General features: G+C 38.1%; 3 protein-coding genes across 6 annotated transcripts; 1 reads left to right on the top strand and 2 right to left on the bottom strand.

The window, feature by feature from the left end:
- Positions 1 to 460: 460 nt before the first annotated feature.
- LOC103711090 (S-adenosyl-L-methionine-dependent methyltransferases superfamily protein) lies at positions 461 to 5,841 on the bottom strand. Of its 2 annotated transcripts, XM_008797094.4 has the most exons (12): positions 5,588 to 5,841; positions 5,432 to 5,512; positions 4,473 to 4,551; positions 3,951 to 4,092; positions 3,727 to 3,796; positions 3,574 to 3,638; positions 3,401 to 3,479; positions 2,111 to 2,198; positions 1,200 to 1,264; positions 999 to 1,088; positions 645 to 781; positions 461 to 557 (listed from the first exon to the last, which is right to left on the bottom strand). In XM_008797094.4, exons 1-11 carry the CDS (start codon positions 5,753 to 5,755, stop codon positions 668 to 670), a joined length of 1,041 nt encoding a protein of 346 aa, XP_008795316.1. In that variant the 5' UTR covers positions 5,756 to 5,841; the 3' UTR covers positions 461 to 557; positions 645 to 667. The 2 variants fall into 2 exon arrangements, with proteins under 2 accessions (XP_008795316.1, XP_008795315.1); XM_008797093.5 differs by having other exon boundaries at positions 461 to 781.
- Positions 5,842 to 7,341: 1,500 nt separating this feature from the next.
- Positions 7,342 to 16,422, bottom strand: LOC103701626 (uncharacterized). Its single transcript, XM_008783763.5, has 10 exons — positions 16,014 to 16,422; positions 14,775 to 14,949; positions 14,528 to 14,686; positions 13,403 to 13,499; positions 11,712 to 11,782; positions 10,278 to 10,329; positions 9,364 to 9,412; positions 9,132 to 9,269; positions 7,980 to 8,099; positions 7,342 to 7,872 (listed from the first exon to the last, which is right to left on the bottom strand). Exons 1-10 carry the CDS (start codon positions 16,217 to 16,219, stop codon positions 7,737 to 7,739), a joined length of 1,203 nt encoding a protein of 400 aa, XP_008781985.1. The 5' UTR covers positions 16,220 to 16,422; the 3' UTR covers positions 7,342 to 7,736.
- Positions 16,423 to 20,286: 3,864 nt separating this feature from the next.
- LOC103701625 (ras-related protein RABD1-like) lies at positions 20,287 to 27,686 on the top strand. 3 transcript variants are annotated; one of them, XR_015972787.2, is made up of 9 exons: positions 20,287 to 20,446; positions 20,556 to 20,616; positions 20,838 to 20,885; positions 20,998 to 21,045; positions 22,449 to 22,520; positions 23,260 to 23,415; positions 23,957 to 24,060; positions 24,365 to 24,509; positions 27,512 to 27,686. XR_015972787.2 is itself a non-coding variant. In XM_008783762.5 (8 exons), exons 1-8 carry the CDS (start codon positions 20,433 to 20,435, stop codon positions 24,456 to 24,458), a joined length of 609 nt encoding a protein of 202 aa, XP_008781984.1. In that variant the 5' UTR covers positions 20,287 to 20,432; the 3' UTR covers positions 24,459 to 24,650. The 3 variants fall into 3 exon arrangements, 1 of the variants encoding a protein (XP_008781984.1); XR_603190.5 differs by having other exon boundaries at positions 20,556 to 20,628; XM_008783762.5 differs by lacking the exon at positions 27,512 to 27,686 and having other exon boundaries at positions 20,556 to 20,628; positions 24,365 to 24,650.
- The last annotated feature ends 284 nt before the right edge of the window (positions 27,687 to 27,970 follow it).

Here is a 27,970-nt window from a genome sequence, read left to right as displayed (position 1 = left end):
GCTAAATTATCATCCTAGGCAAAGTTCTCCCAAACATCTCCTTCCATGTCCCAAGTATTATTTAGAGAGCATATATTAGAACGGGCATAATGATGATAAAAATTGGACTGGCGCAAAATTCAGATGAAATTGGACCATTCATACGTGCTTGAACACTAGAATTGGTGCTCCCTCGGTGGTAAATGCCAGTGGAAACCGAGCACTCAACCTATTTAACAAGGGAAGGCTCCATCTATTTGTATAGTTTTAGAGACATTTTAAGAACCATTTAATTTAGCTTACTAAAGAGCAAAGGCTGATGGATTAAATACAGTAGAACGAATGAGATAGTCCACGAGTATTTCTACTGTTGCTCCTGGCAGCATACAGACCTTGGAGAGCTTTCAAGTTCAAGACTCTCCTAATTCATGTGCACCATCTAGCCATGCTGTGTGGACTGCAATGCCAACAGTGGAAGGACTAAATTGAAGCTGGCAACTATTTTATGACAGAATTTTATAATTTGACAAACTAGAAGTAGTTTCTAAGTCTGGATGTGACAGAATTTAGTATGTAACCTGTATGGAGAAAAGGAAGCTGTAGTAGTAAAGCGCCTCTTTGTAACACTAAATCAGAAACTGAACCAATTCTAAGCATTTGCTTACAGTCGAGAATATGATTAGAGAAATTAGCTGTTGCTACCCAAATGCTTCTGGATGTCCTGAAACGATGCCGTGGCAGAGCCCCTCATCTTAGCCTTCTTCTGCGAAGGATGCTCCCTCCATCCTGTCATGAAAATGACCTGCAGTGACCAATTTAAAACCCTGGTTATGGCTCTGCTCCAAGAAGCATATTCAATCAAAAATAAGTACAACCTGGTTAGACAGCGCCTTATCTCACTAGTACTAAAGGAAGAAACCTGACTACATGAGTCAGTATACTCGTGCAAAGAGGTGTCCCGTTTGCACGGATTCGATGCCTTTATTCAGTAAAATGGCAATAGTTCACCTATGCCATACCTGGAAAGTTGCCGGAACACTTCCATCTTCTGCTCCAAACATCGACTGGTACACTGCAGCAGTAGCCAAAGCTGTGTCTCTCTTTAGGATCTGACCCAATTATTTTGCAGCATGTTAATTTAAGCAGGGAAAGGAGAACCTAGGAAATAGTCGAACTTCTTAGGGAATTGCAAGCAAGTTCATTTTCAAAATGAGACTCACCGTACTTCTTTGAAGAAGGGCACTGGTCTCCCCCATTGCTCGCAGATGTTCAACGAGCTCCAAAGCTACAACAAATTCAAATTCAGGAATTCAAAAAAAAAAAAACAGAAAAACAAAGAAAAAGCAATTCTTGCAACAATTGCAATGAACTAAGCTTTTAAATCTTTACCAATTGCTTATGACAAATATCCAGATCAAAGCTGCTCACACCACAATAAAAGTATATTGCAGTGCATTATATGCATGGATTAAAACTTACTTTCCCCAAAACAATCTTATCTTAGCAGATAGATACTATCAGCTCCTCAGAAGTCAGCAGATATTGGTAAAATAGGCCTCTAGAAACTAAATTATGCAATTGGATAATTGCTACAAAATTGCTCAGGTACCCTTCCTCTCTTGATTGAACACTACAGAGCTCTCAGGCAAATGACTTGTATCCTCCATGGACGGTGGCAGTCTATGGGCCTAATATAAATTGAGGGAAGGGCTTCAGTCAAGGGAGGAACAAGCATAATTATGAGAAAATAAATGACACTATCTTCCCTGACGCTTAGCAATCCAATACTGCTAGCTACTAGATAGAGCAATGTGTCTGTCTGTGAAATTGTTTATTCCATGATATTTTAGTAGTTTGATGAATAACATTTACAGGCACAGAAAGCTCAACTTCTAAAAGTTTCTCCAAGAATGCAAATGCATGCGGTGTTTTTGTTTACAAATTGTCTAATTTACATCTACAACCATGAGATACTCTCCTTTGATGAAAAATACTTAAGGGCCTATAAATACGCTTCCTTGTGATTAGAAGCGGATGGCACAGCTCCGTGACCATCGTGGGTCAGGGTTCAAGGAATCACAAAAGCAGTTCGAGCTAAACAATAGTAAAGATATTTCTCATAGATACTGACCACTATCATATCTGACAGTATATTCATCAACATCAACACCAGGAAGAGTGAAACCTGCTCTTGTCAGAAGATTTCCTGCATCACGGACCTGAACAAGATATCCCAAAAGTCCATTCAGAAGCTTATCATGTATTTGGCAACCCTCAACACCTAAGTCATTATCTTCTTATTGATCATTCTCAACTAAAAATGGCACAGTATTTGCAGACATACATTTGCTGGATCACAAAAAATGTATCTGCAAAATGCAGAAGCACAATTGTGGTCTGCGAAATATATAATGAATTTATGATATAAGCAGCATATTTCTCCATGATGTAAAGCAAGGCGGATATGATGCAAAAGCATTACACGTTAAAGCATGCAAGCAGTTCAGCTTTGACTGCAAAACTTATGCCTGTGATAGGTTCAGGCAACTGAAATCACAACAAAGTTCAGAAAAATGATATTCAAGCATGCTTTATGAACAGGTTAGAGTTGTATTGCAATTGCAAATATAGAGAATGGAGTGAATTTTCCAGTGCCCTTTACTTCTTTAATATCATAAAGCACCTTCGATTTTTGCAGTTCATGATATTGAAGATGCACAAGGTTGCATAGTTACGGTCAGGCAAAGCCATTTAAAGAAGAATGAATTTACCTTTTCTTATGCTGCTTATGAAAGGCTTAGACAAGCTTAAGTTGCATGACTTACTCAGAAATTGTTTCTAGACTTCCAAACAGAATTCCCATGATGCCTTCAAACTTGTCCAAGCACAATAGTAACTTAAATGAGGTGCCATTAAGATTAAGAAACCAATGATTTAACAAGTTGAGAAAGATCAAAAACAACATAAAATTAACATACGTAAACATGAAATTACTGCACAACTGGAAGCATCAGAACAGACGGACGATATTGTCAAACTTGATTTGACTATAAATTTTAATCAAATCTGAAGACAGTGGTTATTTTGGTCTCTTAAGTAACTTCTTAAAGTGAACAATTTCAAATTATGCTCATATAATTAGGCTACTAATGAGAATATGTTTTTCAGTTCCTTCAATGCATTTGGAGGCATACACAACCTGCACAAACCTGCACTAGCAAGTGCAAGGACGTTAGAAACTAAGCATTCACAATAATCAGTCTGGGAAAAAAAAAATCAGACAAAATAGAAGCTCATAGATCTAGAAATTACATATATTTTATTTCTTAAATATGTTAAATCATGGCATTGTCTAGCAACTAAAGATTCTCAAAGATATAGAATCCAGAACATAACTTAAAATTTTGAAGAAGATACATACTTGTGCCAGAGGAGATAGTCGAGGGCTTATTCCACCCTCACGTTCCATTTGAGCAACAGTACAAGCTATCCTCAGCTCTCTGATCATCAATCCCAATTAAAAAGTCATATAAAAAAACAAAGCAGCATGAATGTTCAAAATTATGTAACTTTAAATTGACAAAATTTAACAACTTTAAAGTCTCTCCACCAAGGATAGCCGCTAGAAACAGACCATCAGGCTTCAATGCCAATCTACACTGCCATCGACAGAAATCAGATTTGAACATTTAGAGACAGCTAAGAAGAAAACTATAAATTGAGTTAAAGAAAGGGCATAGGGCATACTTGTATCATGGCCCCAGGAAGATCATTTGTCCAATGAAGTCCCAGGCAACTGATTACCAATTCCACAGAGCTTGAGAAAGAAAAAAAAAAGAAGAAAAAGGTCAGCAATTAAGAAAAGAAGGCTCTTATAAACCAAATCACTCTATCAAGGACACGGATGTGCTATCAAATGTAGAACAATGCTTATTCCATATGGCCCCTGTCAGATGGTAAAACATGCATACCTTTCTTTTATTGGCAGGAACTCTTCATCTCCAACCACAAAGAAAGTCTCCAAGTTGTTATTGGGAAATTTTTTTTCTGAATCTTTTAACCGCTTAACCATGTCAAATGATGTATCCATCATGATAAGCTTTTCAACACCACCTAGAATCAAAGAGCTGGATTAAGCAATGGGAAATATGGATCAGATGTGGATATGACTCTTAATGAAATCTGCAGATGAGCAACTTCCATCATTTTTAGTTACTTGAGAACTTAAATAAAAAGGGCTCGGTACAATACTCATAAGTGACTGATAACAGACAGAAAGAAAAAGCGATATCATCTTGAGATGGAAGAAAAAAAATCCAAACATGGGTAGATTTTAGAATTTGACATGAGCCTTTCGATGGCATCAATGCGATCTTGATGAGCATAGTTCTGAAGGCTTAGATAGTCATAAAAATAGAAAGGCAAGGCATGGCTGCAAAAAGATACATTTAACTGAAGCATAAAGGAAAACACAGTAAGAAATAGGAACTCACCATGACCACGTAACAAACGTCTAATTGCCTCAGAAGAACCTCCAAGACATAGTGCTGTAGGAAATGTTTTTGTGCAATCCTGCAAAATTAAAATGTCTTTTCTTTTATAAAACTGAGAAACTTCTGAAAATAGTAAATTAAAATTTCAGAAATCAGGTTTAAAGGATTCTAGTTCTGGTTTACTCTAAGTTATCCACCATTCAGCCAGCATCCCCAGATCTGTGCTGAGCCTGTAGGTCAAAAGAAGGTGCATGGGGTTGGGTTAGGTTCAACCAAGCTTGTCATCCAATAAAAAAGGGTATATTTGATCGATTTTCTCATAGCTTCCTGATTACACATCTCCGGTTTGGTACTACTTCATTTCAAGTCTCGGTTGAAAATTAAGATAAAGCAAGCCTTAAGGATATCTTCATCATGTACTAGTACACCAGCACGGCTGTTTTCTACGTCATAAACAATCTAGTCCTGTATGAAAATATAGTCTTTGATGTCAAGCTCATCTTGAGGATAATCTGTTTGGTCCTCCTTCCAGGGCAATTTGTCATCACAGATCAACTTGTTTTTATCCTATCTCCAGCTTCAACATGAGTGAGTAAAGGGCTGCCACCATTTGGATATAGTAAATCTTACAAAATCTAGTTTTCTTTCCCTTTTTTTTGGAATAAGATATAGAAGTTGTAGAAGTCCTTCACAGGACAAGTTTATTTTGAGTTAAAAGAAAATGACAAGTCACATCATTAACAATAAGGTTTTACAACAGAAATTGCTCCTATGACAACCTTGGATCCTACTTATCTCATTAAAATAGCTAAATAAGTGATCACATCCTGCTGCATCTGCTTGTAACCATTCAGTGTCACTATGTAAATAAATTAAAGCAGATAAGAAAAAGGGCAAAAGAATGCAAGAAAACAAGTAAAACACCACCGGGAATCCATCAGAAGAAGAAGACCGATTACCTCGAGGCGATCAAGAAGGTTTTCGGCCACCGCGTCAACAAAATCGTCCTTTCCTCCCATCAACCACGCAGCTCGATCCCTCTATAAAAATCCATGGACATTTAAACAACAAGGGTTTCTTCGGAGCAAAGAAGAGGAGAGAGAAGGAGGGACGACCTGCTTCCGCTTGAGGTCTCGATCGAAGATCTTGACGCGAGAGCTCTGGATTCCATCGCCGTCGGTGGAGAAGGGAGCGGAGGGAGGCGGGCGAGGGAGGAGGAGGGGTTGGGGTCCTAGTCTCCTCGCCCATTGCCGAGCCAGAGCTCTCCCGAGCCCCAGAGCCATCTCCACCCCCGCAAGGCGGCGAAGCCGAGAGCAGGAAAAATGTTCAGGGTCGAACAAGGAGTGAGTGAGTTCGGTCGGGTGCCACGGGTCAAACAATCGAAACCCAAGCTTATTGAGCCGGCAAGAGTTCGCGGATAGAGTTTATTATTATTATTATTATTATTATTATTATTATTATTATTATTATTATTATTATTATTATTATTATTATTATTATTAACAGCAGCCCACATACTACCAATGTGAATGCAGTTTGCAGATAGAAGTGGCATCCTCTCCGCTCCAATTTAGAGGTGGATTGGAACCGAGCCTGTCTTAACAATTTCGATCATTTGTATTGGCATCATGATCATATTTATATATATATAACTGATTTAACAAACAATTCGTTGTTATATAGTTTTGAACTAGTTTATACTTGTACATTCATGGCTTAATCTTTGAGACAAATATATGACTACTAGTAGGATTGGACTGGATCGACGAGGTAGCATGCCCTCCAGCAATGCCAAATTCCTGCCCCAGCTATCCTCGAGGGTGGTAACTATGACCGGCCAACCTTGGGATGGGATGCGGGGTCGAGGAGCCCCGGCCTGATGCATCCACCGCATCCGTGAGAGTGGAAATGGTAAAATAACTATTCGATCATTATTTCAATTAATGGGTATCTTATGTTATTGATCCTTACAATGGGTTTCCAACGAATGACTACAAGAAGATCCTGTCTTATTAGAGACATGCTCCACCAGTAGCTAGCCTTTATTTGTTTCATAAGTTCAGCAAAGCCATATTGCAAGGCCATCTCAATACATCCATTCATTCCTTCCAGGTAGCCTATGCCAATAAGCCCTCCACTTTCACTGAGATTAGCAACAGGATGAGATTTTATAATATATCAAGTATAAACTTGGTAAACTTCTAATCAACCATTTTTTACGTGCTTATAGATTTCATGGTACTCATTTAGCGATAGAGCAATCAGAAGGCATCTTGATCTGATGCTCTTCTATGGTTTACATCATTCATCATGCACTCAATTCTCCTATGCCCAAAGAGCCAGTATGAACCTATGGACTCTGATATGCTGTGATGCTCCATGGACTGATCACTGGACCATCACAGGCAAAAGGAAACAGCTTTGTTTTCAGTTCTCATTCCATGTTAGAGAAATCTGTTGGAAGAGCACAGCTGCTGAAAATTTTTTGCTATGGCTGCCCTGCGATGATCTCATAGCTGTTGAATAGGATGAATTAATATGTTGCATAAATTTTCGCTGACTTGCTTGGTTGATTGCATTTGGATGCTTATCAACAGCATGGACAAAAGGTCCATCTGCAGCCTGAATCTGACTGCCATCGAACTTGGATCTGTTTTGAAGAGTAAGTGAAACTTTTGCTATAACATCACACAGTATTGTTGGCCAGAAGTGCCACACATACACTATTCATAGAATTATTCAACCTGGGAGAATTTTTTGAAGCATCAAGAAAGTCTAGAAGAAAGGAAAATTCTTGAAGATATAATTATTTAAAGGGAAAATTGCTGAAAAATAAAACTGATTATTGGGAAATTTTCTGCAAATCATCTGCCCAGGAAAGGTTATGAATAACTGAAGAATAATTTAATAATCCAAGCATTGTGTATGGATGTAAATTATAAAGAAAGGCAACGGTACATAAATAACTGTTTAACTGCTATAAAGATATGGATTTGATGCAATGGGACTTCCCAACTAATATTATATGCTATCTGAGGGCTGCCAAACCTTCTTCATTCTTGCTTCCGTTGTCTTCTCTCCTGCTGGAAGCTGCCCCTATTTTCTCCTTTGATTTATATGTCATCCTTTTACAATAGATAAATAAATAAAACCTTTATAGCTTGTTAATGACTCCTTGCCTAAATTCAAGAATCAAAAAGTTCAGAAAAAGATAATCAGTTCTCATGGTAAAGCAAGCTTGTTCAAAGTGAAAAGGATGAGCATTTATGAGCATGGAACAGCTGAGGTCACATGGGCGCGCCTTCCATCGATAAATCTCCGATGAAACAAATCAAACTTTCCACCCTTGATTGCTTCCCGTATTGAGTGGAAAAAAGCCAGATAATGGTGAGTATTATGTCTGCATATGATATTATAGGATGCAAGTAAAACTGGGATGTGAACAAGTATAATCAAAACTACAATGTTGAGCAGCGATGCTTTAATAACTGGGAAAGAAGATTTTACATTTCTAGTAGGATCTGAGCCAGCATTTCATGAACATTGAGCAAGTGATTGATGTAAGCTCGTGTGTGATTCTGGCATGTGAAGCAGCTGCAGTTTTCGACGATAGGTGTTGTATCTTTCCTAAGGAACATAAAATGGCAAACAGTGAATCTTAAATTTTTAACTAAAACCATTTTTTCAATATTTAGAGATGTTTCCATCTAATGGCATTGGTAAGTGACAATACTACACAAGTCAAATGTCCATGCAATAAATCGTCGGTACAGACAAAACCGGATCAGGTACGGATTGGTTATTAGTAGATCCATATAGACAAGGATATGGGTATTAACCAGATACTAAAATCCATATCCATATTTGTTTCAAAGAGATACATATACAAATCATATACAAATTGGATGCTGAAACTTTATAAACCACCAAATTAAAGATATCAAAGTATGAAAGGTAAATTGAATTAAAGACATTTATACTGTCATTATTTCATTCGAAGTTTATAAGAGGTAATATGAGACTAGCTAGAATTGCAGAGTGGAACTTTTGGACATGGATCAGATAGCTGTCATAACCTCTTTTTTCCTTCTTTTTTTTGACATATATATATATATATGGATACAGATATAAGTTGGATGCTGAAATTAGTAACCATATCAGGCTATAGTGGGATACAAAAACTGATCTTGACAGATATTATCTGATCCATTTTCACCACTAACTGTAGGCCTTGTTTCTAGTTACACCATTTGGTAAGGCAGAGGCAGCTCTGCAACAAGACACCATTCCCCAGGTGGGTTCGAACATATTCATCAGTATAGCACTCAGAAAAGAAACTAAAGAGCACATTACTGATTAAGACTTGACACATCTTAGACAGGTCTTCTGACACCAGATGTGAAAACCAGGTGAAACGAGAACTTGCATAGCTATACATCATATAAAGTCCAAAATCATTCAAAAAATAACTGCTGCATATAGACACAATCAGGTATACGATTATGCACCTTGTTATATATCATACCAGTAAAATTTTGCTCAAAAAATAATGTGCCAAGGCACATACAAGAAACTAATAGAACTAACAGATTGGAGTTGAGAAAGACAGTCATGTGAAGTTGCAAGAGGCAGAGACATTTGAAAAAATAAAATGCAAACCTGTAAATCGTCGCCCGCAGATTTATCTTTGTGCAGTCACTACCTGTATCACTTAGCTGGGAGTGCATGATATCTCTCTCAACAATGTCAAGTGGGAAGGTAAGTGCAAATCCTCCAAGTGTAAGATGGTAAATATACCTGCCCACGTGTATAAAATCTGTCAAGGCACTTCACTGAGCAACTTAGAGTGAACAATGGAAATCAAGAAAAGGTGCTCAATTAAATTGCGTACGTGGACTCAAATAGATCAATGCCCGCAGCCACACCCTGCAAAACCTCCTCTATAAGGGGGATTAAGAAACATAAATGTATAAAATCAGCATGGTTCTCCAATAATACACATTGGCTATAAAATGACACAACAGTTACTTCAGACCTATCAAACTGACAAAACAAGTGCTTAAGACATCAATATTAAAATTACAGCAAGTTGAAGAAGTGAATAAGTCAGGCGCTGTCTAATAGTCACATGCCTTTCGAGATGGGCTAAAATACTTGTAAGACATCAATAAGGATAGAAATGTTGTATGAATTTCAAGCCTTGGACACTTTGGGTCTAAGCATTCAAGATGAAGATCACTAGGATGAGAATGTTGAGGTGGAAACAAAAAGTATAACAGAGCTATATCAAATGAAAGAATTAGCTGTAATGGTTGGGATTAAGGTGGAAAGATGGTTGAGATGGCACACTAACGTGCCAAAACAATCGAAAAAGGTCCTGATAAGTAAACTTGCTTGATTTGTACTGAAATTTATGAAAGAGGAACTCCAAACCTCAGAATCCTGAACAAAAATTCTTATAAAGGATTTGAAAGAGTTTGCTGTTGACAAACCTCTATAGAGACATGAGGTGTGAAGAGTTCGAAAACACCAACCCATCTAATATGGTCAGCTAAAATTATAATTATAACTGAAGATAGATTTGAGATTAGTTATTGACTCTATTTGGGACATCATTACCAGAAATCAAACAGGAATAAAAAAATGGTCCCCACAGGAAGGAATTATGTTGAACTGAACAGTAAAGAGACAGAATTTTCAGCTGTTAGTCCAGTGTCTTTTTATTTAATCACAATAAATAAAATTTACTTCCAAAGAAATTCTTGGTATGCCAGTTATAGTGATTGCGGTATATAACATCAATACCTGGAAGAGAGAGTCCAGATATCTGGCGAAGCTTTTTCTCCGGTAAGCTATCCTGAAAGATCAGCTTAAAACATCATACATCCAAGAAACTTAAGAGAGCTCATTCTCTAAACACTTAATTTCCGCAGTTTAACAAAATATAGTGCAATTAAGATAGTCTATAAAAAACTATTTAGGCAAGAAAAGCCCTAGTTATACAAAATGGATCTATTAACAAACTGGTGGCTATGGAATTCCCAGGTCGCCTATCCAGCTTTGGTGATGGGAAAATAATAGGATCCAAGGATGCAATTCAGCTTTATTCAAAATCAAGGACATGGATATTAGCACCCATCTGAGGCATCAGTATTAACACATAGACAAAGAGGTAAGTGTGTTATGTCCAACATGCTCAAATTACGAGATACGAGCAAATGAGCATGCTCACCTATAGCATTTACCATAAAAGCTAAGAAGCAAAGCTTATACAAGTGATCATCCACAAAGAAAATATAAAACCATATGCACTTAACAAGCATGTAAAATTGTATCTTCAGAATTTGCAGAGATGTTTTACTTTGCAAAACATATTTCTTTTCTACCATTGCCCATGACCATTTAGCTTGACCCTCTGTTGTACTCATTTCAACATGATTAAACCTAAAAAAGGGGCAGCATCAAACTCCCAGACAGGAAATGGCTGACCTGTATCTTAGTCATGTCCATTCTGCGTCCCGTACCCATATACGTACAATATGACATCAATAAGCATACTTCAGGCTAGCTAAATTATCTGGGTATCATAGGTATATCAACCATTAAATCTGGTTCCCTAATATAATCATGTATTTGCAATGGTTGCAACATTATAAATTTATCCGGAACAGGTGAGCCTTCCCCAGTGTTTTTGTTCATCATACCAAACTACTTGTAGACAGAAGTTGATCAGCATAGCAGACCACAGCTTATGCAACATATTGGAGCTCCTAGTTAACGAAGCATGAAGCTCAGCATATCACAATATTATCCTGATCGCAATGGAAGCAAGAATATGTAGCATTTTTTCCCGACCCGTAGTCTCCTGTGCAGGCGTGAACCTGAGGTACAATGAACCTCCAGAAAGCTTGCATGCCAACTGCTCCAATAATAATATCATAAACTCGTTGTCACTTGCATATGCAGATTTTTGCAGCATGCTATTTACTCCACATGCATAACGCTGCTGCCTATCACTCTCTAGTATCATAATCATCCAGCCTTATCAAATCTATACACGGTTTGTTTTTTGAGCCTTTCCCTGCTTACTCCTATCTGTAACCAGTTTCACATAAACACCTAGTGCAAAAGATGAAGAAAAGATCACAAGTTTTTGGGTCTTTAACTCATATGTTCAGTCACTCAACAGAATTCTTGGTTTCATAGTTTATATGCATTATATTATGATTGTTCTCTCACCATAACTGAATTGAGCAAAGCAGGACGCTCTTCCATACTCTCTCCAAGTCCAAAGCCTCCAATCCAGAAACCTGAATCAAGCATCAGATGGGGAAAAAAGGCTCAGCAACTCTGTTGGACAATATGGTTCCACTGTGTGTGTGTGTGTGTGAGAGAGAGAGAGAGAGTTTGGATTGTCAAAGACAATAACTGATTAAGATTAAATAACTGGCAATAGCATTCATCACTGACATGCCTTATCCAATCAATATGGTTGGACACTAAATGTTCGATTGTGTTTAATTTGTAATATTGTGTTCTCTCTCTATATCACCGTTAATTGTACACTAGATTCTTAAATTTATTTTACAATCTACCAACTTACAAGCCTAGCAGCCAAGCACATAACAACATCAAATTGTGAAAAACAATTTCGGTCATCATCTGAAAATTGAACTCGAAACACAACATACAGTATTCATTTATCCTTTCAACCGCAAAACGTCAAAAAATAAAAAAATATAGTCTGTAAAAAAGTCTACTATCTCTAGTTCATGCTTGTGATGATTGTGCTTTCTATGTGGAATTTCAAATCTGTTGGGCTTCCAAGAAGATTCTTCCTTTTTTTTGAGGGGAAAGGAGGACCTAAGCACACCCATAAATAGAATGACCTAAGCACACTTATAAATAGAATGCTTTGCAGCAGGATATGTAACCTTACTGTTAATCATATACAGGAATGCAACCTTGGCCCTCCAACAGCAAAGAATATGTAGAAAATGACAAATCACCTTTTCGTCCATTGTTGTGTGGCTAGCAGATTCAAAATCACTTCAGCTACCATTAAAGATATGCAGTCAGAATTTCCTAACACTTCCCTTGATCTCATTAGTTGTTGATATTCACACTTGAGTTTTTTGTGAAATGATTTGGAATTTTATTCCAAGAATGATCTTGCCAGGAATACTAATGGAACATGGCAGATGGATATTTGATGGCTTAAGATTATACTTAAGAAGCTAAGAAGATAATAAATGATAGTCTTGTAGTTATCCATCTGAGGAGAATGTATTCCAAAACACATATTGGTAAAATTGAACAGAACTTTTTGTTCCATTATAATCTGGGATACCTCTTTCTCAAACCAAGTTGGACATTACGTCTAGATGAATGGCTCCAGATTATTTCCAAAAAAAAAAAGCAAAAAAGTCAGTATTACAGCCTATTGTCTTAAACAAGGTTTTCAGTACTGCATGTTTTATCATACTGATTAGTACTCAGCATGGTACACACACGCTGTTTCATGTCTCCTGCCGCTATAGCACCAAGGTCATCATCAGCTTATATGTAGCACCTCCTGCAACAGCTTTGACCATACAAAATCATCAACAAACCTAGAGCGCGAACAAAATAGTCAGAAGCTTCCAGCTTTCAAACCATATTAGAGCAATCGTAACATGACTGCTAGACAACTAAGGAAAAGTTGAAAGCATGGTATTTGTAATAACAACTAGAACCAGGCTGATTGTAACTAGCATTCTAAATATAGGAAAAACACTTTAAAAAAAAACAAAATTCAAGTAACATAGGTATTCATCTAGCCAATCCATCTATTAAATATCATTCAAGACCAACAAAAAATGCTATGCAACATTGCATGCTTGATGGTATTATAGCATATAATGGAAATTTAAGCATAAAAAGAGTTCAACCTGATACATTTTGCATCGCTACTTTGGTTGCACAGCGTTTTCGTTCTTCTATAGAGGACCCTCCAACAATAGCTCCCAAAATGTTTGCTCCACCTGCCTGGGTATCAAAATTTACAGAAACAGGGAATCTTAAACAACCACGAAATACACCACATGCATGGCTGATTTAATAACATCATTATTTTTTTCTGCAGCACATTTGTTTATCAGTGCACTAGAACAACCAAAATACAACACGCAATAATTAATGTGCGAAAAGACGTATCATAAACTAGGAATCATAGATGATCTAACTGGGAATCCAACTCCAAAGACTAACTTTGATATAGTATTCTAACTATAGGAGGTTAGATATGTGCATTACCTTTGTATCTACATCGCAGCCTTAACCAGCAAATCTTATTGCATCTATAGGGTTGGCTTTCCAGGTAAATGTAAAAACCATCAACTTCTACAATGATTTACAACATGCATCGAATCTAATATCAACCTTGCATCAATTGGTGAAAATTCCTGGTTAGGACAATTTATTGCAAGAGAGGGGTGCCTGCTATGATACTTACTAGCTAGTGGGCAACAAAGGACTAACATTGTTGATCATGCAATATAAATTCATGCAATCAAGGAATAGCCATTCAAGTTTTCTCTAGACTTGCAAAGAATCTGGATGGATAAGGAAGAAGGTGAGATTAGATAATAAGGAGCCACATTCATCTAGGGATTCAGAATGTAGTACAGTGACACCATTCCCGAGAATATTAAGTAGCATCTGAAGCAGAGATAAAAATCCAAAGGTCTCTCTTATAACCTCTGTTTATCAAAAGTTTTGTTAAAATAAATTAGACGAAATAATCTGGCTCTATATGAAAATAAATATCTGCTAAAGGAAAAAATGTCCAAACATATATACAAAGGAACAGAAGAAGACAAGAAAATGAAAACAAGCTACAATGTTAATGGTTTTTATGCAGAACAATGTCATAGTCAGTGCAAAAGATTAGTAACTTCAGCAAAATTATCCCAGGTCAGCAAGTCATGCTTTCTCCATATTATACAATTCCTATTGCAAAAGATCAGCAACATGATAATTTAAGGCTATAAAATAAAAGAAATTTATTCACAGACCGGATCCAAAGCAAGGCAATCATCAAGCCAATGCAATGTTCTGTCCACAGAAGTCTTATTTCTCTTTTCAGAAACCCAAGCAGGCACCTCATCTGCCAAACTAGCCCACAAGTTGGGCTTCAATGAAGAAATCATTTCCATGTATTCTTTAGGCTTCACCTGAAAGAAAAAAAAAGTTGAACAATATACAAGAATAGATGTATGATGAAACATTAAATAGAGGTACAGAGATATACAAAGACACTACCAAACGGCGACCACATGGTGTTTCAAAAGAAGGTCCAAGCTTATTGGTGCCTTCACTCTCTGGCAGGCTCTCAATTGAATCCCTTGGTGCAGCTACAAAGATGCATTCGTGCAATCCCAGCATCTGATGCAATCCTCCAATATTTGAAATTGTTCTTGGTAAAGGGCATTCCAAACTGCAATGATCCCTCTTACAAAGTTTTATTAAATACTGTAAATTTCGTATTATGCATACTCAACAAGATTTTGATCAAAATCAAAAGCTAGGAAATATCCCCAAAGAGGTTATTTCATACACAGCACAACAATTGGAGATAAAAAGAGATATACAACAATATTTGAGTCCAGTGTAAGTTAATAGCACTAGACTGCATTGCATGAGTGAAGCATTTGAAATGTTGATAAGAAAAGTGCAAAGAAGGGTGCTAGCATTTATAATTTCATGGATAAAATGAGTGCCACTGATGAAGCCAACAATCAAACTTAGAAGAGAACAATGAACATATAACCTTTGCCATGTATACAACCTAATGGATATGGGTTGGTGTTTGAACTCTCCAAGAATTTACATAGGATTTTATTGGCAAACCAGTTAAAGTAGCAGTTATTATGAATATCAACAGTGTTTAGGATAAAGATAAGTTGGAGTAAGATGGCTGCACAAGCAGAAATTGAGTAATGCCAGTTTGGTTGGTGGTGAGATAGCTGGGACTCAAATTCATTCAAAGCAGCATCATGGAATGCTGAAGAACATCCTAAAACCTTTCAGTTCTCATCTGTGGAGCTCCATTTTGCCCAGAAAATTAACAAAGTAGCTCAAAAATGGGTCCCTTTTTGCAAAACATAAGTAAATATTGCTATCAGGACTTCAAAAGATGGGTCAAAAAAAGGTCCTCTTTGGCTAGACGAGTAAGTGCGAATTAGCATCAAAACTTCACCAAAATAAGTCAAGATCAATTTTCTTTTCTGTTTCTATTTTTATTTTTCCCCGAGACATGAGTAAGTGCACAATATCAGCATAACTTTCACAAAGGCGGCCAAAATCGAGTCTTTCTTTCATGACTACGTGCTGATTACCAGAAAAAATGCATTCACAAAGTTGTCCAAAATCGAGTCTTTCTTCGCGCGACATGAGTATATATCCAAGCAAATCATCGTTAGGTGCTATACGCATCACAAATTTTCATAGGCATTTCCTCAAACATCTTTCTTGTCCATCCAGAGAGAGAGAGAGACTTACAAATGCAGCGGGCTGACGTGAAGAAGACGGGAGTCAGGGGACGGGAGGGAGGCGAGGAGGTCGCGGGAGATGAAGGTGGGCAGGCCTTTCTTCGTGAAGAGCAGGAGAGCCGGGGTCTCGATGGGGGTGGGGCAGCTCCCGACATAGAGGGCGCCCGCCCGAGCCCTCCCGCCCCCGCCGCAGGCTTTCGTCACCACAAATCGCATTGCTCCCCCGTCTTTCACCCGCGCTCCTTCGCCGCCGCCTCCACCAAGCTGCGGAGACCGGTGAAAAGAAGCCTGTAGTGCAACTAGGGTTGACGGCGCGCAGGCCGGCGCTGTTTCAGGAGTCTCCGAAATATTTTATTCTTCTGAGTATGCTTGCGTATGCTTGTTCGTCGCATAAAAATCTCTCCCTCTCCCACCTGCGATTAAATTTATTTTAATATAGTTATTATTATTATTATTATTATTATTATTATTATATATATATATATATATATATATATATATATATATATATATATTAAAAACTTAGCTCATGTAAAGCTCTCCATTAATAGTTTAGATGTTGGTATTATGATGTCACTAATAATATACCGGCCATGATTGAAATTTATTGCTTAATGTGCATACAAAAATTAATATTGAAAGCTTTTTTATTATAATTTATTATATTATATTTCAAAAGTAATTCGAAAAAAGAAAAAAAAATTGTACTTCCTGCAACGTGCAAGGTCAATATTTACGGTGCAAGTATAATAACAAAAATTACCAAATGAAAGACTCAGCGTAGAACATATGAACATCAACATTAATATGTTAACCATAGTTCATTGCTTAATAAATAACCGATATTGATGATGTTAATATTTGTGTTTAGCTATTATTGCAAAGACCAATTACAACCATTCTTATATGCGAGATTCTTTAAGCATTGGAATATCATAGATTTAAATATCTTGAATTTGTATGCCAAACATGTTAGTACACCAAACGAGTGGGTCATCTGTCTCCATAAATCTCCTCATTTTCTTTGCTACAACCAATTCAGCCAATTTCCTTTCCCCCCTGCTCAAAAGCCATCCTCCATCCTCCCCAGTCGAAAGAGAAATATAACCCATCATCCATAGCGAAAGCTTTCCAGCTTTCATTCCTTTCGATGCATCTCTTCCATTAGAATCAAGCAACTCCTTTCATCTTTCCAAGCTTAATATATAGGCATCAAGACCCAAGTCTCATGTGACCAATCCAAAATTCCCAAACGAATTCATCTCTTGATCATTTCATCTCCTATGCTTTCCATCCATATCAAGTAGACAGCCAAATTCCCATTTTAATAGCAACCATGAAGCCAACGGACCCAAAGTTTCCCAAGCTAGAGCTCCCCCTCCTGGGCTTCTTCTTACTCTTTCTCATCCTCTTTTTACTAAGATCAAACCATTCTTCTCCAGTTCCACAAAGCATATCACAAAATAACCAAACTAGCTCATCAAAGCACTTACAAGATACGACACCTTCATGCGCAAACATTCCAAACTCCCTAGCAAGCATCTATCGCCTATTGGAGAAATATAGCCTAGAAATTGCTATATTACTATTTTTATTATTTTATATTAGTATTATAAAAGAATAATTTACTAAAATAAATTCAGAAGATTTAAAAGATCTGGCCTAAATCGTGGCGTGTAATGTACACTTGTTTAAGAATGTAATTTGTCCCCCTATATGCGGGACTACAGCAATCTCATCCCCAAAGTATAACAATTTGGCTCAGCTTGATCCTCTTCTAACGAACGCAATCACTGGGAAGCTTGAGCTAAAAGACTCCTTTAGATGTTTGGGAAAGGACAAAGAAGAAAAAGTGGAGAAAAAAATTGAAAAGCAGAAAGTATGGAAGTAGAGTGTTTATCAGACTGCAACAGAGCGCACCAAAGAAAGTGGATGTATAAGTATATTTTGGATATGCTAGTGCGATGGATTCAAAGACTATTTATAGACTTTACTCGGGTGATTTTGTGGTTTGAAAATTGTAGAACCCGATTCAAACCAAACCAAAATAATTGGTTCGGGTCGGTTTTGCAGTTTGGCTGATTTTCTTGCACTACCCTAAGCAATTCCATCACTCGAAGATTTTTGTCATACATTGAGGACAAAGATGTGCATTTAGAGTCCAACCTTTTTTTAGCTATTAAGTGGAGTCACAAACTTATTTATAAATCATTCCATTTAAGAGATACTTCTAATGCCACAATTGAAGAATAGAGCTACCGTTTTCCTCTAGATTTTCCTTAATCTCCTCTGTTCTGAAGAGATATATATGATTAACATCCACATAATTGGCTTTGTGGTTATTAGAGAAATCAAATGCATCCATGCCCACAAAAAGAATGGAGCCAACCATGGGTGAGCTCAAATATGACAATACTATATAAATGTATTAGAAATTGCATGTAAAATATGCATTGATATATCATTTATTATTTAAAAGAATAAAAATATTATTTAAATTCTCAATATGAAAGATTTAGGTAGCTGGATTCATGAAAGAAACTGAAGTTCTCCTTTCTTATTTTCCGAAAAAGTGGGGATAAAGTTTAACAATCCCCCTGCACCAACTCAGAACAAGTAAAAGGAAAGAGAGAGAACTGGCTGCATCTATTGGCCTATCATTCATTTCACCTGTAACACTCATCTTCTTTCGAAGAAAGCACTCGCTTTGATTCTTTTTATCTATTTTAACAAAGAGAAATAAAAAAGTAAACAACTTAAAATAAAAGCATGAGATTCATAAGATTAAGGGAAAATCTTAATTAAATAAGAATCAATTGTTCCCAATCATCCTTTAAGGCATAGAGTTGGATGGGCCAGAGACTCATACTTGTAACCTTGCGGTGTGGTCCCTAATATTTAGGGCTTGTTTGGTTTGCACAAGAAGAGAGAGGAGCAAGAGAAAAACCGCCAAAAAGTTTTCTATTTGGTTGGAGTTTTAAAAATGATGAACACAAAAAGGAGCATTTTTATAAAAATAAAATTTATATATTTTAAAATAAAAATTGGAAAACTATTTTTTCATTGATTAAAAATTAATTTTTTAAAAAACTATTCTTATCCATCAAAATTTATGAATAAAGCTTTTTTCTTTATTAAAAATATAATAGATATTTTATATTTTTTTTAGAAAATTAGATGCCCAATCAAACATAAATCACTCTGTACTATTTTCTTATGATCAACCAAACGTGTCAAAACTATTTTCTCAAATATCATATTTTTAATATATATATATATATACGAAATAAGTTTTTTAAATCTAAGGAGCTTAGTACAGTGGTGGGCAGAGCCTCCCGCTATGCGACGGAGATCATCATGACTACCACGTTATTCACTTTTGGAATAACTAGAGACATCTGGGATACCTGCTCCGCTGTCACAACGTCCAGATTTACCTTTTTTCTCTTGGGTACCCTCATCTCTTGATTATCTCAAAATGAATTTCAATGATACCTGATCATATTTTTAATATATATATATATATATACAAAATAAGTTTTTTAAATCTAAGGAGCTTAGTACAGTGGTGGGCAGAGCCTCCCGCTATGCGACGGAGATCATCATGACTACCACGTTATTCACTTTTGGAATAACTAGAGACATCTGGGATACCTGCTCTGCTGTCACAACGTCCAGATTTATCTTTTTTCTCTTGGGTACCCTCATCTCTTGATTATCTCAAAATGAACTTCAATGGTACCTGATCAGTGGATGGAGCACACAGAGAAGTGGACTTTGTGATTAGAGATCATCTGAGTAGGCTGATTGCAGCTGGAGGACGACGCATAAGCCGTCATTGAGGTAGAGTTACAGGTTGCCTGGGAGGGCACGTCCTATGCGAGGAGAGTCCTTGGAACCGACGGGATATTTCTAGAAGAGGACTCTGTCGCGGTAGTTGACTAGATATGGAGAATGGATCCGGATGGAGACAGGAACCCGTTGCTTCGCGAGATCCGCGGCTTGGCCAGGGAGACAGGCTTCTTCCAGATGGCACATATTTATCGAGACGCGAACAGTGCGGCAAATGTATGGTCCGGCATTCAGGTGGATTAATTTGGACTAAGGTTGGAGATGTATTCTTATCAATTTTTTATTTTTTTATTTGGCAGGCCGTACTGGCGTGGGAACATGTGAATGCTGCATTTTAACCCCAAAAAAAAAACCATTTACAACGTGAGCCAACAAACTCGGAAAAATTTGAGGACGTTTTGGTCACTTGCGTTGTACGCCTGAGTTAAGCACATAAATAGCAAACCTGTTTCCGCCACTTTTCCTACCACCTCTCCCTCGTCCCACTCCAAAACCCCTCGACCAGACCCTACAAATTCATCATAGATTTCAGACGCACAGATCTCAGAAGGGAAATCAATCATTTGAATCCGTCGACATGAGCAATGAATAGTAAGATTGGCATTTAATCTCCGATCGTTTTTTCCCTTCTTGTGTTTTCTTTTGATTTTTTTTTTTCGCTTTTGTTTAAACGCGATCCTTTCCGTTTGATTCTCCGCAGCGATTACCTCTTCAAGCTCCTGTTGATCGGAGACTCCTCCGTCGGGAAGTCGTGCCTCCTCGTAAGATTCGCTGTGAGTTGGGATTTCTTCTCCCAAAAGAGTTCTCTTTTAAAAGATCCTTTTTTTGTTCTGTTGAAATTACGGGTTTGTTGAGGCTGTAGTTTTCTTTGATCGCATTCAGTTTCCATAAGTTCGCAAATTAAGGTTTCGATTTGGAGATTCTTATCCCATTTTGTAATAGTAATGCTAATGGAGCGTGCTCATCTGGAACTTGTTTTCAGGATGATTCATATGTTGATAGCTACATCAGCACGATAGGTGTTGATTTTGTAAGTTTTGTTAATTTATTTGCCTCTGATGGTGCTACATTGCGTCAGTTTTTTCGTTTGAAATTTGAGCGATTTATGTTGCAATTTTAACTTAAACTGTTATAATTCGCAGAAAATTCGAACAGTGGAGCTGGATGGAAAGACGATCAAGCTGCAGATTGTGAGTGGTTTTTGGGTTATTTTAGAAATCTTGCTAAAAGAATATTTCTTTCAGTAATAACATTAATTTTGGATATGCATCAGAAGGCAGTTTGGTGAGTTGTTATGTAGTCTAGGTCCTTATAACAGTAAATTTGGATGATTCCAAGGTGATAGGGGGTTGGTGAATGGGGTTGAGGAGTTGGGAGTTGGGACCACTCTCAACAACCAAAATTGTGTTAGAATCAACTATAATAAAAGGTGGGAAGTTACCATCCAAAACCAATGTTATTTTTGGTAGTAAGGGCATTTTCAGAGTGCAACTGCATTTGATCATACCTTCATTTTTCTTGCATTCCAGCACCTTCCAACAGCATTCGCCCACCTAGACATGCCATGAGCGACTTTTGTGATGCTATCTCACACATTAATCAATGGACGAGTGATAAATTCTGCAACTGCTATTATATAGATTTATCACCATTCATCTATTTGCGCAAGACTACCTATCTTACAATCTGTACATGGTTCTTCTGATTTCACCTGAGCCTACGAAGCTTTTGGCAATGATGGTGTGCCTGTGGCCCTGTTGGTGATATCCATCTGCCATGTTTCGTGACTTCATGATGGGTTTACAGAGTTTGGCTTTGAGGCATCATTTATGTCTATTTCAAACCCTCAAGGCCTGCTAGATTTGCTTGCTTCATTAGGTTTGAGTGGGTCCTCTACTATCCAACATTTGATGGTTTCAAAATTTTATACGTAAACCTTTATGCTAATAAAAGTTGATATTCGAGTGCCCTTGATTACCTTGCCTTTCACTAACCTCTATAAGTTTTCTGACGCTATTGGTGCATATGTTATCTAAAAGAAATATATGTGTACCATAAACTTCATTGGCAAGTCATACCCCAATATTCTCAGCTATTGGCATTGCTGCAACATATTAACAATATGAAAGATCAGTTTTTATTTTTTATTTTTTTTTTGTTGTTACAGGGAGGTCTAGCCTCAAAACAACAAAAAAAAAACAGTAAAAGGAGGGAAGCATACAAACTAAGACCTAACAAGGAAACAACCATAACCATCTGCAATATGAGAGGCCTGTTTTACACATGGGACAGGAGCCTATCTTTCGAGTATTCTGAATATGTATAAACGTTCTTAGACTTCTGGGATACATTTTTAGTTCTGTAATTTAGTCAAGAAAGGCTCCCTGTAACTGCATGCAAAAGGATAACATCTGCTATTCCCATGTATGTCCCTGCTGAACTTTATAGTATGTTAGTTGTACAGGTTGAATAGGATACAAGATTTTTTTTTCTCACAATAAGAGAGATGATGTACTTAATTTCTATATACATATATTTAGATTTGTGATTTGTTTTAATGTTACTATGGTAACAGTCTTTTTTACTTGTCTAGTGGGATACAGCTGGGCAGGAACGGTTCAGGACCATAACAAGCAGTTATTACCGAGGTGCACATGGGATCATTGTAAGAATTTCTTTTTCCATCTGGTCACTTTCTTGTCAAATTCCATCTTTTAGGACAAACCATCATGTCTCTTTTGATGTTTTCTTTTGCCTTTGAAGCAACCAATAGTAAGTGCAATTCCTTCTGAAAGATTTGATCCATGATTTTCACGTCCATCCTAAGTTACTTCATAATTTCCGTTTGGAACTGCAAAGTGTTTGTCATCATGTTATGAATGTTCTAACTTGTATGACAACAATAGGGAAGATGATGCTCGTGCAATCTAAATGCCCACAGGATTGTCATTCATCTAAGCCTGCCAACTCCAAAGTCAGTGCAGCAGATTGTTTTTCAGGAGCACATGCATGTGAAATCAACTCATCTGTTTAGTATTTCAAAAAGAAAAGTGCTAGCAACTCTCATGGACAGCCTGAAAAATCAGGGTTAGCACCCAAATAATCAAGTTCATGGATAAAAGCACATGCTTGGTGGCAGGACCCTTATATGCAGAGATTTTGGGAATGCTGACATGGGTTTTTCAGCATTTTCTGTAAAATTATTGTTTTCTTTGTATTCTTTGTTTCAAAGTAGGGAAACATGATATGTTCACACAAATGATGCCCCTTTTACTTTAGGTTGCCTAGCTTAAGCAAAGCAAGAAGCTCTTTTAGTATCTATTTTTAATAAATGCCCTCAAATCCATCAAATCATGAGTTTATGTGACTAACTGCTTGGATCTAATGCCAGTATATCTTTCCAGATTGTTTATGATGTTACAGAGGTGGAGAGCTTTAACAATGTCAAGCAGTGGTTAAGTGAGATTGATAGGTATGCAAATGACAGCGTATGCAAGCTTCTTGTTGGAAATAAATGTGATTTGGTTGAGAACAAAGTTGTGGAGACACAGAAGGCAAAGGTATTATCGTCTACTTGATTTGTAAATAAGATCTGTTTCAGAATCCTGTTTTATACTTGAGCCACTGCCCTTTGGCTTCGTTTTGTCATTATATTGAGATCATTTGAAGTATGGATGATTTGATATATGGTTTCCCTTTCATATGTTTAAACAGCTGAATGAGATCATGGTTTTCATGAAAGTCATATTTGCTGCAATTAAAAGAACAGAAATTATAAAAGAAACAATATGTTCTTATAGACTTCCAGGAAATTGAATAAAATAAGAAATTGAATAAAATAAGTGTTTGTCCAGCACCTTTTACTCTCCATGGCATCTAATGTAGGTGTATCATGGTTCACTTTGATGGTTTAATGGGGTTCCAACTTCCATGTTAATATCCACATATTGATGATGTCTTTATAGAACCTTGTAATTATAATAATGGTTATACCATTCAGTTATAAATGGAAGTCAGTGAGACAGAAGAACATTGCCTGTCGATCTGGCCTGCGATATATTACCTTAGGGATGACTCAGTTGGCACTATGATGTACTGCAGGAATTTGCAGATGCACTTGGCATCCCTTTCCTCGAGACAAGTGCAAAGGATTCGATCAATGTGGAGCAAGCTTTCTTGATCATGTCTGCTGAAATTAAGAAAAGGTAAAGTTAATGTTGCAACTCCTGATCTCTGCTAGTGCATTTCAGTCTTCTTCCATATCCAAAAGTTCGATGCTGTGACTATCTCATTGCAGGTTGACACATGTTCAAAGCTAAATATTTAAAATCCTTAATGTGCCAGAACAACATATGAAAATTGATGTTTGTTGAACTGATACTTTGTGAGCTCATTTGAAATTTTTACTCTTTTTTGGAGAGAGAGTAATTCATTACTCAAATGCTTTGACACCGATTCTCAGCTTTTCCTTGATAAATTCTTATGCCTATTATGTTCATTTTGGTGCAGACTGGGCAATCAACACAGCTCGAGCACAAAGCCTGCAAGCACTGTTCGGATGAAGGGCCAACCCATTCAGCAGAAGAGCAACTGTTGCAGTTAGATGTTGTTTCTGATATTGTTTCTGCAATATGGGCCAGCCCCATCTGGAAAGGTATAAGCAATATGCATGAAAAGGCTATGTATTGCATTCTGCATTTTAGAAGATGCTGAATGGCCAGTGTTATGTCAATGGAATGTATGATCTCCCTCCTTTTAGAAATATCAATATATAAGCAATCTTGCCTGGTGTCTATTTCCCATAGTTTTTCAGTAATTCGAAGGAGCCCAAATCTGTCACAAGCATACCATTTTTTTTTGTGGTAGAATAAGCACACCTGTTCGAAGCTGCTTATTACTTTTTAAGACAATATTCTTCGAATTTTTGAGTTATTATACACACTAGAGGAAGCCTTGATCTCCTGCGATATTTCTTTTCTGCTAAGATTCACTGCATACTAAGTATGGTTTCTTCCTATACTGATGTGTTTTCATTTCAAGGCCTGGTAATGAATCTTTACCTGCAGGAATCAAGCCCTTGATCCTTGTATATTGGTCTTCATAACCTAATATTTATATTTCTAAGTTAAGTTGTCTTGTGGGTTTTGTAATATCCTGGCCCAATTTGAGCCCAATACCTTTTTGGGCCCGTACTTGAGCATTGGGCCAGGACACCTAATGGGCCCAACTGGGGCCCATTGTTGGCAGCCATTTGATGGCTGCTATCTCATACCCTGAGGATGGATGTGACTAGGGTAGGGCCAGCTGGGAAGCTGTGGAGGGCCCGACTGTTAGGCCCTTCACAGGGGGAAGCTGGGGGGTGATATTTTATATTCCTAGAGCTCTCTCCCTCTCGCTGCACCCCTTCTTCCTTCTTCCTTCCTCTTCTCTCCGAGAGAGGGTTTGCCAAACCTACATCCGTCGCTGGAGAAGGTGCTCGTGGTACTCCCCGGAAGCTAGGTAAGCCCCCTGCCTTCTCTCCTCCTGATTCATTCAGGACAACAAAGAAAGAAGGGAGGAAGGGGACTGCTGGCAGGCCGAGGGCCACCGGCGACGGCCACCGGCTTCGGCCGCGATCACCGTCGGTGCGGGCGTCGGCTGCTGGCAGGCCGAGGGTGCGGCCACGGGCTCAACCGTAGGCACGGCTGAGGACGCCGCGAGCCCGGCCGCGGGCACCGCCGGCCGTGGCCTGGCCCTCCCAAGCTCGCCCTCTTCCTTCATGGGAGAAGAATAGAGAGAGGAAGAGAGGGGGGCTTGGGAGCGAGAGAGAATATAGGAGGGTTGAGAAGGAAGGTTGAAGAAGAAGAGGAGAGGAAAAGAAGAAAAGAGGAAGAGGGGACTCACTGGCTCGTCGTCGTGTGTGGCGGCCGCCGGCTTCGGCCGTGAGCACTGTCGACACGAGCGTCGACCGCGGGCGCGGCCGAGAGCGCTGCAGGCTCGGCCGGGGACGCCGCGGGGCCTGGCCGCGGACGCCGCCGGTCGTGGCCCGGCCTCCTTCCGCTTGTCGTCCTCCCTTCTGCTCACCATCTTCCCTTCGTCGGAGAAGAGAGGAGGAGAAAGGGTGAAGAGAGGAGGGAGTCCGGAAGGTTCTGGAGAAGAGAAGAAAAAAGAAAAGAAAAGAGAGAGAAAGAAAAAGAAAGAAAAAAAAGAGGAAAAAGAAAAAGAAAAGAAAAAAAAGAAGAGAAGAGACCCTTAACGGGTCCGGCCTAACGGGACGGATCGGGGTTCGGTTCCGAAACCCGTTAAGCCCAATAATAAGAAATTGGTTTAGCCAATTGAACCTGAACCCGAGCCCAATCAGATTGGGCTAAGTCTGGACGAGCCCAAACTGCAAATTGGGTCAAATCCGAACTGAATTAAGCCCAAATTAATTTGGGTCCGAATCCAATTAAGTTGAGTTAGTTCCAGCAGACCCAATTGAATATGAATCAGGCTCAATTTAAACCCAATTCAACTAATTTGAGGCCAAATTGACCCCGAGCTGACCTTGACTCAGGCCCAAATGAGCCACATTGACCCTGAACCAAAATTAAACCCAATTAAACTTGGGACTAAACTTATTGACCCGATCAGAAGACCGAATTGGCTAGAAAATGCTGGACTCAATTATGAACTAGGCCCAATCCTTTAATTAAAAACCTAATTAACCTATGTGGACCCAATCTGGTTTTAAATTAAGCCCCAAAGGCTCTAAATTGGATAAATTGGACTTGGGCTAGATCCTTGGATGAGATCCAAGCAAGTAAGTTCATCGTATGATGAACTAAGAAATTTTATAATAAATAAATGGGGAATAATGTAATCCCTATGATGTTGTTTTAGGTGATTAAGGATTTGTCACCTGAACTTGAGAAATTTGGAAAGCGAATCACTGTAAGTAACCTGTCCTAATCTTCTATGGTTCACGCATGTAAGTAACCCGTCTTAATTTTATTTTAGATCATGTATTATAAGAATGAGTGTTATTCATGCAATTTAAATTGCATATATGTTTTGTGAAAAATGGAAGCAATCTGTTCTAATCCTATTATGGATTATGTCATGTTTATTAATATTTTCTAAGTGTTATTTAAGTACATACTTCATGGATGATATGTTATGATAAGTAAGTAACTTGCCTGATTTCATAAATTATGGCCATGTATTCACCATGATTGTACTGATATTTTAAATCATGCATGCAAGTTAGTATAGCAAAATCCTATTTAGCCAAGAGGCACTATAAATGGGCTCAAAGATGCTACTGATCGAATGCAACTGAGCTGGCCTTGCTAGTGGCCGAGAATGACTGAGCCAGCCTCGCCAGTGGCTGATTAATAACTGAGCTGGTCCCGCCAGTGGCCGAGAATGACTTCGCAGTAGTATCCGAGAGAATGGACAACGGCATGCCGGGGCACGGTTTCATATGTATACTTTATGAAAAATTTTGTTTGACTTAAAATACTGCTTTGTTTACCCAGCATACATATTTTGCCATGATAAATTGTTAGATAATATGCATGTCAGCTTTTCAAATCCTGATAAACATGTTTAGTCTTTTAGTTGATCCGATAAGATTATGCAGGATTACTGACTGAGCCGCGTAGCTCATACCTGTTTATTTGCATTTTCTTTCAGATCCTCACCAGTGATCGCCATCAGATGCATTTTTCTTTTGCAATAGGGCTTCTTTCTTTTGGGGTACAACAAGTATACTTTTGTGTACATAAACTACATATAAGATTTGTATTTGGGTACTGACCAGCATGTTCTATCAAGAATGCTTTCATATATAAAGGTTTGGTTGGTTTGACTACCTTGTTACCCATGTATGAGGCTTCGTGCTATTGTGGGCGGTAGTCGGCAATAGCACGGCCGTGTCATGGATCAGGATCCGGGGCATGACAGGTTTGCAAATTCGGATAGGAGGCAGCATCCCTGCAATTTCTTCTGGACCTAAAAAGCATAAATGTTGCTTTGATTTTATTTCGATTTTGTTGCTCCTGCAGTTTGATGCATTTGGGTGGAGTCCTGGTCGATTCAATGACATCTAGGTTTGATAATTTATTAAAAGGTTGCTTGAACAAAACAGCAGTT

Source organism: Phoenix dactylifera, chromosome 13 (genome assembly GCF_051530095.1).
Source record: "Phoenix dactylifera cultivar Ajwa chromosome 13, Ajwa_hap1_PhDact_Kaust_v1.1, whole genome shotgun sequence".
Taxonomy (NCBI): Eukaryota; Viridiplantae; Streptophyta; class Magnoliopsida; order Arecales; family Arecaceae; genus Phoenix; species Phoenix dactylifera.
This window is presented reverse-complemented; position numbering and strand designations above follow the sequence as displayed.